Source organism: Eptatretus burgeri, chromosome 16 (genome assembly GCF_056783735.1).
Source record: "Eptatretus burgeri isolate ZD-2024b chromosome 16, Ebu_testis_v1, whole genome shotgun sequence".
Lineage (NCBI taxonomy): Eukaryota > Metazoa > Chordata > Myxini > Myxiniformes > Myxinidae > Eptatretus > Eptatretus burgeri.
The window spans coordinates 37,480,675-37,497,575 of record NC_140976.1 but is presented as its reverse complement, the minus strand read 5'-3'; the positions used below and the strand labels follow the sequence as shown (position 1 = coordinate 37,497,575).

General features: G+C 43.6%; 1 protein-coding gene across 1 annotated transcript in view; it reads left to right on the top strand.

The window, feature by feature from the left end:
* Positions 1 to 13,540: 13,540 nt before the first annotated feature.
* Positions 13,541 to 16,901, top strand: part of LOC147010869 (uncharacterized) — a 60,311-nt gene continuing 56,950 nt past the window's right edge. The window contains exon 1 of the mRNA XM_085860657.1: positions 13,541 to 13,942. Coding sequence (XP_085716783.1) covers positions 13,922 to 13,942 — 21 coding nt within the window. The 5' untranslated portion in view covers positions 13,541 to 13,921. The remainder of the gene's footprint in view (positions 13,943 to 16,901) is intronic.

Below are 16,901 nucleotides of genomic sequence, written 5' to 3'. Positions count from 1 at the left end.
TTCATCGTGATTTCAGATCTGACAATGTTTTTTCACAATACTCATTCTGTAAAATGTAAAATTAAAAAAAACAAACCTCTTCGGGAACGCCCCTAAAAATTCTCCTGAAAGGGGCGTAATCCACATGACGTCAACTACAGGATGACAAAGGCTGCACGTAAATTACTCGGGTTGGTGGTCTACGTGATTTGATTGGCTTGCTGTGTGTTTCCACATTTGATTGGTCGACTCAATCGCTTTGTTCATTTCTGCTTTAAAAAAAAAAAATCGAACATTTGTTTTTGAATAATGGATGACATGGACTTTCACTTGTCTGGTAACGACAGTGAGTGTGAGAGAAATGAAGGATTTTGGTCTGAAACACATGGAGAATTGTCGAATAACGTAGTCGCGGGAGGTGAAGTTCAGGCAGCTGGAAATGAAATATGGCCTTAGCAGTTCGAGCCCGAAGCAGGACAAGCAGAGAAAAATGGCGATGAAATTCCCGGAGTTCATGATTATCGGGAGGACATCGAAGGAAGACTTGGCAATAACAACTGGTTCGACTAAATTATATTCGTAATTCAATGTAAATTCGACTTGCATACTGCTCGATATCAGAAATATTTTAGTGAGGTGACGTGAACAGCGCAGCGGACATGTTGCTCCGCGGCGAATTAATCACAAACAAGGCCGGCGCATGTCATCGGCCGTATCTCTCCGCGCATAAAACGAAGCAATCTCGCTGTTCGGATATGATGAAAACTTGTGTGCAGAACACACCTTGTGACACAATTGTCTTGAGTAGTCTGATAAATCTGACGTTCTGTTGCATTTTTATTTATTTTATTCCTACTGTCGTCATGTAGCACCAGTAGAAAACAATGAAAAAAAAAAGAGAATAATAAATAAAAGCTACAGCACGTCAGATTTATCGGCCTAGTCGGACGGACGACGGATTTATCGGCATAGTCGGACAGACGACGGATTTATCGGACTAGTCGGACGGACGACGGATTTATCGGACTAGTCTAGAGTCTAGACTCTAGAGATCTCGAGTCAATCCACTCTGTGCGAGTTACTGTATGTGACGTCACGCTGCGATTCGCTGAAGTCAACTTTTTTAGGGGTGGGGCATAGCAAGTTGTGAAAAGCACAATAAATGATCGAAATATTGCTCTAATTATCCCATTTTTGATAAAAAAAAAAAAAACATGGGTGATTTCTTCACTAGGAAGGTCAAGTTAATATTTAAATAACCAGAAAAGTTTTGCATGTCGGGGGGGGGGGACCTTTAAGCATATCAATTAATACATGATCAAATATAACTAGATATTTCTTATTTAGTTCACAAATTTCATGAACATAATGCGTAGCTTTTGTCGCAGCACCAGCGAGAATGTAATGTAATGTTCTTTATCAAATCAATGCTGAGAACGTGCCGAAGTAATGATTCACTCTCTTGATCTGTGCAACTGTCTGTACCTCCAAACCTTGGGGGACCTTGAAGGGGCTGTTTGTGCTCTTTTCTGATTGGTTCCAGTAAGAAAGGTCCAAGTTCAGCCAATATTGTTTTGACTCTGTTCCAATCCTTTCCCAGTAGCAGAGAGCAGTTTGAACTTAAAATTTTGAGAAAACTTACTCTTTCCCAGATGAAAGGTTATTTACCATTCATCCAGCTTGTTCAATCATTTCCCACACTTGTCCCTGCTTGCTTGGATATATTGTTGTGGGCCGGGGGTCGGTGGCGAGGACGACCGCTAGACAGAGCAGTCAGGCCTTGTCCCACCGAACACCGGAATTGAAAGGTCGTCACCCCGGATAACTCCGGAGTCGACGGGTCACTTAAAGGACCATGGTCGCCAATATTTTGATGGCAGGAGGTAGGGTCCACTTGTCTATTCCAATTTACCTAAGTACTCACGCCGTCTAGCTACCAGGGAAGCCACACCCTCGGCCCACTGTCCGAACCGAGTCGCATTTACCGACTCGGGTCCGGCGTAACCGAGCGGGAGTTACCAGAGCCGCGCCAGTCCCAAGGACAACGTACGGCACAGACGGCCTCACTATTTCTCAAGCCTGCACCGTGCTGGGCCAATGGAAGAAAGCACAGACAACGAGCTGGTACATTTACCAATTGGGGTTTATTTTACAATAATTGGGAAGGGAGACACAGAGCAGACCTAATCACGAATATAATATGCAATGTGCAGTGAGCGAAAAGCACTTAACTGGCGACACACACACACACACACACACACACACACACACACACACACACACACACACACACACACACACACACACACACACACACACACACACACACACACACACACACACACACACACACACACACACACACTGGGGCCGGTTGGCCTTTATTTGACCCTTCAGCTCGGGAGGGAAGGCGAGCTGAGGGTAAGAGTTCGGTCGGGCACCTTTCCGCCTCGTGCGGTCTGGTCGAGACGAGCTGGTTCGGGGGGGGGGAGGGGGGTGGACTTGAACCAACACCTTCGTTGCCGCACCAAGCACCAAGGACTGGGAATGACACAAAGGGCGCCAGGCAGCACGAGAACGGATGACACGAGATGAGCACTTTCGGGCAAGATGAGAACGCCAGCAGGCAAAACGAGGGCAAACAAGGCGACGAGGCTTCTTCTCCTTGCCAGCCGGATCGCCCCCACTATTATTCATACCTCACGTCAGGTGGGAGGGGCCCGTCCTGAGGTAATCTTTGCCCTGATTGGACAGGGTTTTGTGGGGTGATGTGCTGGCCATCCGTGATTGGACAGGGGGGAACCCCCTCCTTTTCTGGGCAGAGTTGGAGCTCTGAGGTGAGGAAACCTCCACTCACGTCCGTGGTCGAACGCACATGGGCAATGGCGTCAATGGTGCAAAGACGTGAAGGGAATTGATGTATAAAACTAACCAGAAAATAATTCGCAGCGCACATACACTTAATCACCCATTAAACATAGGGACGGGACCCTAACTACAAACACATACTTATCGAAATAACTCAGCTTAAGGACTGCTGTCTGTTTGTGTGCAAAAGGCTTCCACATCCATAACAATATATGTGAACTTGGAATAATTGATGGAGATTCCTCCCGGATGTGCGCTCGTACGTAATTTATTAAAGATTCTCCTTTGTATGCCGAACCCGAGTGGAAATAGAGTTCATTTCCACCACACGATCCTCTTCAATATTTCATCCAAGGCGGCCAATAGTTCTTCCACGGTGTTGGAGAGAACAATAATATCATCAAGGTATATGTGGCATGTCCTGCCTATGAGACAATGAGGGGATGGGGTGGGGATGGGGGGGGTTGGGGTGGTTGCCATTGGGAGAGTTGAAATACCAATATGATGATATCATGATGGTTTTAGTTGCAAGTGACATTATAATATAATTATTTACCGAAGAATAAAGACAGTGACTTGGAATTAAAACCATCACTATATCATCGTACACGGAGCAGGAACACAGCATTAGATTGCGGGGCAGGAGGTGGTGGTGGGAGTAGTGGTTAATGGGAGGAGGGAGGAGATGGAGCTGATGATGTGCTTGGCATGAGTTAATCGGTGGATGAAGTAGATGTTGATGCCTTGAAGTAGCTGTGAAGAGTCGACTGTTGACAGTTTTTAAAATTTCTCCTCAAGAGTCCTCCTCATGTAAAGCCCAATCGCGGAAATGCTTTGTTCGTCATCAGCTTTCTCCACCAATTAGAAGCTTTCATGAGTTACCAGGGCAACATGCATTGAAGGAAAAGTCATGATTCGTTCCTTGGGTTGACGTCATTTTAAACTCATTTGCATACACCAATCGTGAAAATTGTCTCATTCCGACAAGCTGTTGTGGAGAAAAACACGAAAGTTCTGTGCAGACAAACAAACAGACAGACAAACGAACAAATGGACCCAAATGCAATACCCTCTCCTTCGGCGAGGGTAATCAGGACACAACACAACAAAAGGGAACAGCAAAAGAAAGGGGAAATAACAACAGCAGGGCATTATAGTGAATGTAGACTGAGATGGACAAACGAGGGATGGACAATATGGATACATAAACCAAATTGTGTTTGACCAGTTTGTGATTTTGTCAAGGTCTGCGGAGAGGGAAGAGTCTGCTGCCTTTCTGTCTGAAAGATGTGTAATCTCACGGCACAGAGTGGAGTCATCAGCAAAGAGATAAAGAGGATTTTCCAGAGAGTCAGTGAGATCATTGATAAAGTTTAGGAAAAAGAAGGGGCCTAGAACACTGCCTTGTGGTACTCCAGCCTTGACAGGAAGAAGAGATGAAAAGGTTCTGTTGAGAGCCACACTTTGACGACGAGTGAGGATGAGGTCAGTAATCCAAGAGTAGAGTTGGCTTTGGATTCCATAGGCAGACAGTTTTGAGAGAAGACAGAATGCCAGACTGTATCAAAAGCTTGACATATGTCCAGAAAGATGGCCCTGATGTCATGTCTCATATTGAGTGTCTCCACCATTGTTGGGAGAGTGAAAGCAGCATGTCCAAGGAATCTGATGAGTCTGTTGGAGAATATCAAAAACTCTGAATGGTCAGCGTTTCAAACAACCGCTGACAGTCTCGCCTCGCATCAGCCTTCTCGTGGCAGGGATGTTCTCACTAACAGATCTATAGGTGAACGGCGAATCACTGGCGCTTTGAAACCAGGTGTGTGTTTAGTTACCAAATTGATATGATGACATTACCTGTCATCAAATTAATCTGACATATTTCTGGCACATAAATGACAGCAACAAGGCTTCAAGAATATTATAATTTCTGTGTGCAAGCATACCTACAAGAAAAGGCGATTCGGTGTTTTAATAAATATGTTCTACAACATAATAATGGAGGGGTTTTCAATAAAAGATTGTCTTTATACTGACGTTAACAAACCAAGAAGATTGGATTCAACTAAAATGTTAAATAAAGAAAAGGTTTTAAAGTTGATAAAATACAAGGCTCTTTTAGAAATTCAGAAGAAAATTTGTTGGTTTCCTGTTGTAAAAAAAAAAAAAAAAAGATTATTTTGGATACAGGAATATCAAGAAATCCAGATGAATATATGTATGATATTCTATGGGGTGAAAGTGGTTCAAGGGTAGTCAGGGATGAGGAAGGAGTTGTAGAAGAAAATGAGGCAAGAGAAAAGAAGACTGAGAAAAATTACCCCCGTGTGGGGGTGACGGTCATCTCTATAATACCACAAGTTCTCAATGTTCAGTTCAGGTAACCGCAAAACAGTCCAAACTAACCGTTTAGATTGAAATAGTTCACAGAGATATACTAGGATAATACTACTAATGACATAATTAATAAATATGTATTGTTCATTTAGTACCCGGATTAACACATCAGAATCACCAGTAAGTGCAATACGTGGTTTTCCGGTCCGTCCACTCTCTGGGGATATTTCACTTCCGGTTGTAGAAAAAAAACGAAAAAAAATAGGCTTAGCTCTCGGAGATTATGATAATCCTGTAGATTATTCTTCACTGATTATAATGCAACTTTCAGAATGAAAATTGGTCAAGTATTTATAGAGTTATTGAGGTTTGAAAAATCGTTAGAACGAGCAAATTCATTAATTATTAATTCCACAGAAGTTTCGTGACACTGCACAAAGTAACATATCAGGTATGAAAAAACATTTTGTATGCCAGATTCATTAATTATTAATTATGGAATGTACTCATTGATATATTAATCAGAAAGCCCGAAGCATGTAGCATAATTTATCACTTATCCCCTCATCCGGGATCCGTGGCCTCGCCCCACAGCCTGCAGCCCTATGTCCGCCGGTGATTATGTTAGATATCGGCACGATCGAGAGGAGCCTGCGAATCATCCCTGCTGATGCACTGAATTGATGCAATCATTCGGCCAGAATATTCGTTGTCAAGATGTTGCGTGATTAAATCACCAATACAGTCACTCGAATTTATACCGCCGACATACTTCTGAACAATTACCTTCGCCCCAGAAACCACAGTCAATCTGAACCACGCTGGCCACTGCTCAGACGCCATGACCGGACTACTGCGCAGTTCTACTACGCAGTTTGGTTAAAGATGACTCGGCATTTTGGCGCGCGCGCACGAAATTATATTTTGAAAATAAATGCCGACGTTTACATTTCGGGTTTTGAAACTTTTGCACCTTCGGCGGAAAATGTATAAATATAAAAGGCTAAAAATGTGTCTTATATTTATACTTCATTTCTCCTTCCTTCCTTCTTTGCGAATCGCATCAGCGTTTTTGGCCATCTTCCAGATCACGTGACGATCAAACGGGAAGGAAATTCAAAAATCTGTCTGGTTAGATACAAGATAATATTTTTTAAAATCAAAATCAATAAACAGTTGCCGAATATCTTGTAGAATGGCAGACAAGATAGGTTTTGAAAATGGCGATTTTTATAACTTACGTGACCTTGTAACCTCGTCCCTGACCTTGAACCCGGACAAAAGTTATATCGTTGTGCAACACTCATCGACCTCTACCCACATACTAAGTTTCATCAAGATCGGAAAGAAAAATTGTTGACGGACATTTGGTCATCTCGGTAGAGATGGCCTAAAAAGGAGAGAGAGAGAGAGAGAGAGAGAGAGCGAGATAGAGAGAGCGAGATAGAGATAGAGTAAAAAAGAGAGAGAGAGAGAGAGAGAGAGAGAGAGAGAGAGAGAGAGAGAGAGAGAGAGAGAGAGAGAGAGAGAGAGAGAGAGAGAGAGAGAGACAGAGAGACACAGAGAGAGAGAGACAGAGAGACACAGAGAGAGAGAGAGAGAGAGAGAGAGAGAGAGAGAGAGAGAGAGAGAGAAGATTAGAGGTATTACAGAAAATAAATCAATCTCAATGCACTGAGGAGGAAAGCAAAGAATTAACAAGTCTATCAAAAATAAAAATATATGGGTCAAGAGTATGAACATAGATTTCAGGTAGAAGATTGAAACGAGAAAGTGGAGATAAAGAAGAGAAAAAGGAAAGGTTATATTATTGGCGATGTTTGTGTAATTGACTTTGGTTAAAGTTTTACATTTTCCCCCTAAATAAATGGAGGAGAGAGTGAAGGCATTTCTAAGGATTCTTTATGTTTTAAAAATTAAGATTCACATCCAGGTGTGAGAAACTAAAAAGGTTTTTGCACTCTGTATGAATTTTTCTCATAAATAAATACAATGACAATCATTTATTGTCTCAAATTTAACAAGAAAAAGAGCAATCAGAGATTGTAAACCCTCGCCAAGACTTCTTTTGAGTGGTGCATTTTATCAGTTTTAGGGTAAATCCAATATGGCTGCCAAACCATGTGACCAATGCTGTCATATGTGTGAACCTTTTGTTCCTCATGGAAAGGTGGTCATGCTTGTAAAGTTTCGCCTCAATCTGTTCAGCCAATTCAGAGATTTTTGAAGGTTAAAAAAACAACAACAATATGGCTGCTGAATCACGTGACCCACGAAGTCATGAATTTTTTTTCTGTGGACCATTTATCCTGAGATGACCCTCAAAAATTTTCATACTGATTGTGGCATTTTACATATGCAATTATGACATCATAATGAAGGCACCTATGACGTCATACAAAAATCACACTCATTCCCCATTAGGGGTACACTTGCAATGTGCCAAGTTTAAATTTAATTCCTTGATGCGGTTTCAGAGGTACAGAGGTCCAAAGTTTTTCTGTTTTTTCAATATGGCTGCCACACCACGTGACCGATGACATCATAATTATCATTAAAACATTCGGCATGAGTTGTCACACCAATGGTGAAAATTTCGTCTCAATCCGACAAGCGGTTACGGAGAAAAACACGAAAGTTCTGTGTGGACAAACAGACGTATATATATATCATATACGCAAGGCTGTAAATACACCACATTTCCTCCCTTCTAGATCTACTCCCACACCAACAAGTCTACCCACACAACAACAAATGAACATTTTACTCATTTTATGAACCCTAGAAAATAGCATAATCAAAGGCATTACAAGAGCATTATTATAACAATGGAACACTGCAATCCATCACCTACTGTTGATGCCAGTACATCATCGGTCTCAGCGGGAACCACTTCCGCTGGTGCAGGTATCCTCTCAGTTGACCCCGACCCCTCAAACGCCATTCTTACAGGAGGGTCTGCTGATTGGAAAGGTTGAGCTTCACAGATCAGCCCGGTATCCCGCATTTGGTCCACATGCTGTTTCCAAATGCAGGGTCCAATTACAGCATCATTATTTAAGGGACACCGTCTCGACCTTACAGCACCAGTTACCCACGTGTGGTCCTGACGGTAGTCGCACACAAGAACAGGCTGTCCTCCAAGAAATCCACGCATGTTGCCTTTACCTCCACCAAGGGCCGTTGAAAAAGTCTAACATTGACCTTTTTTCTGATATCAGGTTTAACCGCATCCAATCTAGTATGCAGTGGTCTGCCAAGAAACATCTTTGCAGGACTCTCTCCGGTTGTTGCATGAGTAGCGTTCCGGTAGGATATCAGGAAACGGGCTAACTTTCCTTCAATGGTGCCCTCCTCTTCCCTTGCAGATTGAAAAGCCTGTTTGAAAGGTTGGACAAAACGTTCAGCCAGCCCGTTTGTGCCTGGATGGTAAGGAGCAGATGGAATGTGTTTAATTCTATTTCATGAAGAGGTTAAATTCATCCGATGTGAACCGAGGAACATTATCAGACACTAGTTGTTCAGGAATGCCATTCCTGGCAAAAATCTCGCTCAGTTTGGTGATGGTCTGTTGTGATGTAGTTGACTTCATGACATAAATTTCTGGCCATTTGGAATGTGCATCAACCACCACCAGAAACAGTGTCAAGAAACGACTCAGCATAATCCATGTGTATCCTCTGCCATGGAGCCGAGGGCCACTCCCATGGGTACAAAGGTGACACCTGTGGCATGTTCTGATGTAGCTGACACCCATCACAGCACTTGGCTATATGTTCAATGTCATGATCAATTGAGGGCCACCATACGTAGCTAAGTGCTAATGCCTTCATCATTAGTACCTCAATGTGTCCATGTAGCTGTCCCAGCACACGACTGAGCAATTATTTGGGTAAAATTATGTGTGTGCCCCACAACATCAGCCACAATGGGCTGACAGTTCATCCTTCCAGTTGTAGTAAGGGTGAATCTGTTTCGCTTCTGGAGACCAACCCTGAGTGACAGACGAACACTAGAGACAACTCCATGTCATGTTGCGTTTCCCGTCTGATCTCATCACTTGTGACTGGAAGTAATTCAATCTGTGACATGTGAAACACATCAACTACATCAATATCCTCTTCTGCAGATGGTTGGATGATCTCAAGCGGAAGCCGTGACAGGGCATCTGCATTACCGTGATCAGTCGTACTCTTGTATTCAATGTTATGGTGATGTCCAGCTAAAAACAATGCATATCGTTGCAGACATGTGTCTGTCATCACTGGTATGCCTTTTGAGGGTGGAGGATGGATAGTACGAGTTTGTGGTCCGTGACTTGGGTAAACGTCCTGCCAAAAACATAATGGTTAATTATTTTTACTCCCCATATTAGAGCCAATGCCTCCTTATCTATCTGCGAGTAATTTTTCTCTAATGAGGTTAATGACCTGGATGCAAAGGCTATGGGTCGTTCCTCACCATCTTCCATGACATGAGAGAGTACACTCCCAAGACCATATGGTGACGCATCACCGGCAAGTCGTGGAGATCTGTTCGGGTCATAATGCGTAAGTACTTCATCAGAAGCGATCAAAGTTTTAACCTCTGTAAATGCCTTCTCGCCAGCCTTTGCTCAAGTCCATGTGTGTCCTTTCTGTCGTAGCTGGTGCAACGGATGGAGAAGTGTTGACAAATTCGGAAGAAAATGATGATAATAGTTCAGCAACCCGAGAAAGGAGTGAAGTTGTGGGACATCTTTAGGCTTTGGTGGTTCGTCCATCACTTTACTTTGTTGGATGTCTTATTTAACCCTTCCGCAGTGATTTCATGCACACAATCAGTTAGCTTTTGTTTGAGAAACAGACATTTGTCTGGATTTACCCGAAGGTTGTGCTGTTTTAGCTTTTACAAAACCAGTCCCAAAATTTGCAAATGTTCTCCGTCTGAATTCCCGGTGATGATTATATCATCAATGAGACATTGTACCTTTGGTATTCCTGCCAATACCCGATCCATGGTACGTTTCCACACTGCAGGGGCTGATGCAACCCTGAACACCAGTCTGTTGTACTGGTACAGACCCTTGTGTGTATTGATTCTTAGGTACTTCCTGGAGTCTTCTCCCATTCCCATCGGAAGATAAGCTTGGCATAAATCAAACTTGGAGAAGTTCTTTCCTCCTGCCAATGTTGCCAGTATATCCTCCACAGATGGTAGTGGGTATTGATTCACCTGAAGTAAGGAATTTATCGATACGTTGAAATCTCCACAAAGCCTAATATCTCCATTTTGCTTCACAACGGGGACTACAGGCGATGCCCATTCACTCCATTCTACCTTGGGGATAATACTTGCCTGTTCCAATCGTTGAAGCTCAGAGTCTATTTTTTGGATGCAATGCATATGGAGCTGGCCTAGCCTTGTGAAACACTGGCTTACTGTTCGTCTTCAGGCTCAACCTTGCTTTAGTGCATCTCAGAGTTCCAACTTCATCCTTGAAGACCTTAGAGTTCTGGTTGAGCAAGTGTTTCAATTGAGCATCAGTCGATCCAGAAATGGTTTCAAGAGTTGACATGTATTGACTTGACAGTGTGCCAGTCGAGCTTAATCTTCCGCAGCCAGTCTCTTCCCAACAAGGCTGGGCCCCGAGTGTCCACAACATACAAATACAGCACATCGGATTGCTGATTGTGCTGTACCAGAACACATAGCTTGCCTTTTGGTTTAATTTGCTCACCGATGAAAGTACGAAGTACAGCTGCAGTGTTCTTGTCTCAGATGTTTGTACAGTTTAGAGTACTCGCACAATGAAATGACGGAGACTGCCGAGACAATGTCCAACTCCGTAAAGTAGATTTCTCCCCGCCACCTTAAGGTGACTCCAGATGACATCGAGCTTGTTGACATGGTTGGCTCCAATGGTAGCTCCAAGCGAGTCTTCCTGGTCACTGTTACTGTTGCTACGACTCACAGTATGTACATTTGTGTTCGTTTTCTTACAAGGCTTCCGGCATCTTCTTGCAGAATGACCCTTCAAGTGACAGTTACAACACTCCTCGTGCTGGAAATAACAAGTATCAGGGTGGTGTTTCCTTTCGCATCGGAAACAAGACCCCCTGTAATTTCCATCATTCTGGGCTCCAGACGACCTGGAAGGCGTGGTCCCAGGCCGAGTAGTCATCCTATGGACCTTGGGTCCTCCCTTATTCCGTAACGCCACAGAGTCTTTTGCAGCAGTTTCCATGGCAATCTTGAGTTTGACAGCTTTCCGGAAACGAAGCTCACTTTCCGACAACAGGCGCTTCTGAATACTCTCACTCGTCAATCCACAGACGAGCCTGTCTCACAATGTGTCATTTAGATTGTCACCAAGGTTACAGTGCTGAGACACCCTTTTCAACTCGGCCACAAAATCACAGTTTGACTCTCCATCATGCTGATCACGTTTGTGGAATCAAAATCACTGTGCTTTGGGTTTTGGGCATAAATGATCCTGGAGAATTTTCACAAATTCCCCACAATGTTTTGTGCACGGCTTGTCCGTGCGGTGATTCCGAAACAGCCCGTACATTTTGCTGCCAACTTCGCTAAGAAATGTTGGCACTTACCTTTCACCAGCAATGCCATTCACCAGAAAATACTTCTCCAGCCTCTCCGAATATGCCAGCCAGTCTTCCCGCCCTTCATCAAATGGATCGATGCAACTTATATCGCCAGACATATCTTTGAGGCACAACAAAAATGGCGCTCACTCACAGTCCGAGTTCCACAGATTCGTCGCTCCAGGCCCCAACATTGTCTTGCTGTTCCAGTGAAGCTCAACGGGCCTTGGACTTGCAAAGCAGCTCAGCATAGTTGAAATGGAGGGACAGGAACGGGAAATGGAGGGACAGGAACGGGAAATGGAGGGACAGGAACGGGAAATGGAGGGACAGGAACGGGAAATGGAGGGACAGGAACGGGAAATGGAGGGACAGGAACGGGAAATGGAGGGACAGGAACGGGAAATGGAGGGACAGGAACAGGAAGTGGAGTGACAGGAACGGGAAATGGTGGACCAGGAACTACTTTATTCCACATTGCATATCAATACACAAGGCTGTAAATACACCACAAACAGGAAATGTATGTTTTCTGCGCATTTCATTTTTTTTTAATTATTCATCTCAGAGGAGGGTAAGGGGGGTGCCCAAGGGAGGGTCTGCCTCAGGTGCCAAATACTCTACAAATACCTCTGGTCATCAGGGTGTTTTGGGTTGTCGGGGTCTTTTGGGTGGTTTTGGTCCTCTGGGTCATTTTGGTCCTCTGGGTCTTTTTGGTCCTCTGGGTCTTTTGTCGGGATCTTTTGTGTCTTTTGGATACTCTGGGTCTTAAGGGTCTTAAAGGGTCTTCGAAGATCGAAGGGGTCTCAGCAGTCTGAAGCGTCAAAATTCCAATCGTACGGAATTAATAGACAAAATTTAACACCTGCACCTGCACCATCCATTAATAGTTCAGTGAGCCCCCCCCCCCCTTTCAGTGAAATTTGAACTCTGTAGCCTGATAGATGGATGTTTATATTTAATGTGGTGTTGGTGTTTTAATTGACCGAACGACCTCCTCCTGGGTCAACGTTCTTTGTCGACTGAAGAGGAAGGAGTGTAGGAGTGAAGGAGTGTAGGAGTGAAGGAGTGTAGGAGTGAAGGAGTGAAGGAGTGAAGGAGTGTCGGAGTGAAGGAGTGTAGAAGTGAAGGAGTGTAAGAGTGAAGGAGTGTAAGAGTGAAGGAGTGTAGAAGTGAAGGAGTGTAAGAGTGAAGGAGTGTAAGAGTGAAGGAGTGTAGGAGTGTAGAAGTGAAGGAGTGTAAGAGTGAAGGAGTGTAAGAGTGAAGGAGTGTAAGAGTGAAGGAGTGTAAGAGTGAAGGAGTGTAGAAGTGAAGGAGTGTAAGAGTGAAGGAGTGTAAGAGTGAAGGAGTGTAGGAGTGTAGAAGTGAAGGAGTGTAAGAGTGAAGGAGTGTAAGAGTGAAGGAGTGTAGGATTGTAGGAGTGTAAGAGTGAAGGAGTGAAGGAGTGTAGGAGTGTAAGAGTGAAGGAGTGTAGAAGTGAAGGAGTTTTGGAGTGAAGGAGTATAGGAGTGAAGGAGTGTAGAAGTGAAGGAGTGAAGGAGTGTAAGACTGAAGGAGTGTAGGAGTGAAGGAGTGTAGGAGTGTAAGAGTGAAGGAGTGTAGAAGTGAAGGAGTTTTGGAGTGAAGGAGTGTAGGAGTGAAGGAGTGTGGAAGTGCAGGAGTGAAGGAGTTTGGAGTGAAGGAGTGTAGGAGTGAAGGAGTGTAGAAGTGCAGGAGTGTAGGAGTGAAGGAGTCTTGGAGTGTAGAAGTGTAGGAGTGAAGGAGTGGCGGAGTGAAGGAGTGTAGGAGTGAAGGAGTGTAGGAGTGTAGGAGTGCAGGAGTGAAGGAGTTTTGGAGTGAAGGAGTGTCGATATATTCGTTTATTTGTACATTAATTTCTTTATTTAAGTCTCTTCCCACCTGCGTTTCATCGCTCACCTCTCAACGCTTAAAATGCGTCATCATTCAGGCGGTGTATAAATAGCGTTCCCAACAGTAACCCACTTTCTGTAAAGGTTTCAAGTCACCAGCTGAAGACATTTAAAATTATTATTTGCGTCTTGTTTAAAGTACGGTGAATTGTTTTTCACCACAAATATTCAACCCACGGCGCATGAATGAACCGTCTCTTCGTGTTCCGAACGTGACATTGACGTTGCCGTGGAAACCTCGTCATGACGCAAAGCGGTTCTCAGGTAAATCGATTGTGTTCCCGCTTTTCGCTGTTCCATCACCTTGCACGGGATGTATAAAAGGTTTCTGGGATATATTATTAACCAGAATATATATTTAGATATAGAGATATATATCGTTATCAAGTTCTGTCAAGTCATGTCCGATTTCTGGGGAGTTCTTTTAGCAAGCAGCTTGCTATCGCTTACCAAGCCTCCCGTTCCGTATCAACCCCTTTTTTTTGGCAAGCGGTGAGCCAATCAATTCGTTTTTGGGGAGGTTGTTCTCCCAAGATGATCGATTAAAAGGGGAAATGACGGCCTGTTAATGCGTTTTTGGTTCGAGTACCGCGACAACGCTGGTTTACCTTGGAGACCGCCATGTTGTTAAGCGGTGCCGAGCTCTCCGTTCCGTTGCAGTGCTTGCTTACAGAACACCCCCGACGAAATTCATGATCAGATTCCTCCAAACATCCGTGTCCTGCACTGCTTCCCGAATCTCGGGCAGAGACGGCTTCGGTGCAGACTTTACTTCATCCATCTAGTACGTACAAGCTCTTCCTCTTCCTCTTCTTCCCTCATCTACACCCAGCATGGTTGATTTCTCCAGACTTCCCTTGACTGCTTGCATGATGTGTCCAAAGAAAGACGGTTAATTTTGTTTCAGCATCAACGCTTCTAATGTACATGGTGGTCTGGTGGTCGTATGGCAGCTATCATTTCTTGAAGTGTGACTGTGTCGCTGATGCAGTGCCCCTCTACCGGTACACACACTGGAACTTGTACTCATTTCGCCGACCTCTGAAGGATGACAGGCTGAGTCAACCCCCTGGTGTATTAATTCAGCGGCCGACGGGGCTTGAACTCAGGACCCGAGGATCCCAAGCCGCCACCATAACCACTGGGCCAACACCAGGATACATGATGGTCTAATTAACCACCGCCGCCGAAGGTGCACAGAGATTGTTTTCATCCCTGTTTGTCTGTTCGTCTATGACCAGGATATCTCCAAATGTTGTGGACGGATTTGGGTGAAACTTGGTGGACAGGTTGGGTGTGTGACAAGGACGAATTGATTAGATTTTCGTAAACATCTCAATCTGGATCCAAGAATTTTAAATTTTTTTCATTGATTCTTCTCCATTGAGAGAGGGAACCAAAAACGATATATAGCATGATGACGACAAAACGTTGTGGATGGATTGGGTAGGTGACAAGAACAAGCCGATTAGATTTTGGTTAAAGTATGGATGCAGATCTGTGGGATACAAAACGTAAACCATTCAGCCTGGTGGAGGTATACACTCTACAGAGTTCCGTTCTAGTTTATTCAAGCACTGACTTATTTGTTGTTCTTGTAGTCCATGGATTTTTAAACATTATTTCTCCAACAGCACATTTAAACACTTCTGTCAATCTTCTTCCTTTCTCTCTTTTTCACTGTCCATCACTCACATCCATACATTCATTGAAACTGGAAATACAAATAGTATTCATCAACCTCCTCTTGGTTTGTTTTGTCACATCTTTGTCTTTCCAGATCTTTGTCAATCCTGACATAACTGTTCTACCCAACACCAACTGTCTATTAGCTTATTCTCTACATTCTCCATTCATTTCAGCCTTAGAACCCAGGAAGATGAAACTTTCCACGACGTATTTAAACCTGATCGTCTCCCAATGTGAACACGTCGATCTTCTCAGTTCACAAGATTTTATTCTATTTTTTTTTTTAGGTTTAAATAAAGACCAGGTTTTTCGCTTTCCTTCTTCACTCTCTGCAGCAGTTTCATCAAGTCCTCTTTACTTTCAACCAACAGAGTGGAATTGTCAACATACCTTAGGTTGTTGATACGTCTTCCTCCAATCCTGACTCCAGCCACTATTTCATCGTTCTTTGATTTCCTCATCATGTACTCATTATACGGATTGAATAAGTAAGGGAAGAGAATGTACCCCCGTCTGACTCCTTTTGCAATTCCAAACCATTCCGTCTCTCCATACTCCGTTGTTACTGTAGCTTCGCATTTCACGTGCAGGCTTATCGGACATATCAGGTGCTCCGGCATCCCAATTTATCTCAACATAATCCACTTCATTTCATGATCAACACAATTGAAAGCTTTCTCTAATCTATAAAACAGAGATAGCATACACCTTTCTTTGATATTGCTTTGGGTTGTCGTTATTCACCTCAGTTTTGTGATTTGATTCCTACTAATTCTTCCTCTTCGGAAACCTGCTTGTAAACTCGGAAACCTGCTTCGGAAACCCGGAAACCGAAACCGGGCATTTCTTATATTCCGTGTTGAATGATCTTAAGTAATATCTCACTGGCATGTGAAATCGAGGCAATGGTTCGGTGATTTGAACATTGTCTTTCATCTCCTTTCTTTGGCAATGGAATGGAGAATGACTGCTTCTACCTTTTGGGTCATACAATCAATATGTCATGGGGCTATGACATTCATAGCCTAATGCTGTATTAATTGGAGTCTGCATGCTCTTATAGCCTAATGCTGTATTAATTGGAGTCTGCATGCTCTTTGTTGTATTCTGAGCACTCTATGGCTGCTTGTGCTCCGTTTTCTGAGAAAATGAATGTGAAGGGGGTCTTAAGTGGTATTTTTCTGGTCGAAGTGGTTGTGGTGCAAGGAAAACTGCTTTTAATGCTTTTTTTTTTACCATTTTAATTAATTTGATTTATTCACATAAATAGTCACCAATTTGAGATTTGATATCAAATTTCAAATTGAATTGACGATTCTATAAATATTTGACCGAGCTGTTTGAATTCTTGAATGAGACCGTCCACATTTATTAAGAAATAAAATGCCGACATAATAAAACGTACATGTCCTGCTGCACTTAACATACCTTAAAACGTTCTGAGCAGGATCTGAGGCTCGTAGTGGAGTTCCCCCCCCCCCCCGCGCGCGCGCGCACACACGCACACACACACATACACACACACACACACACA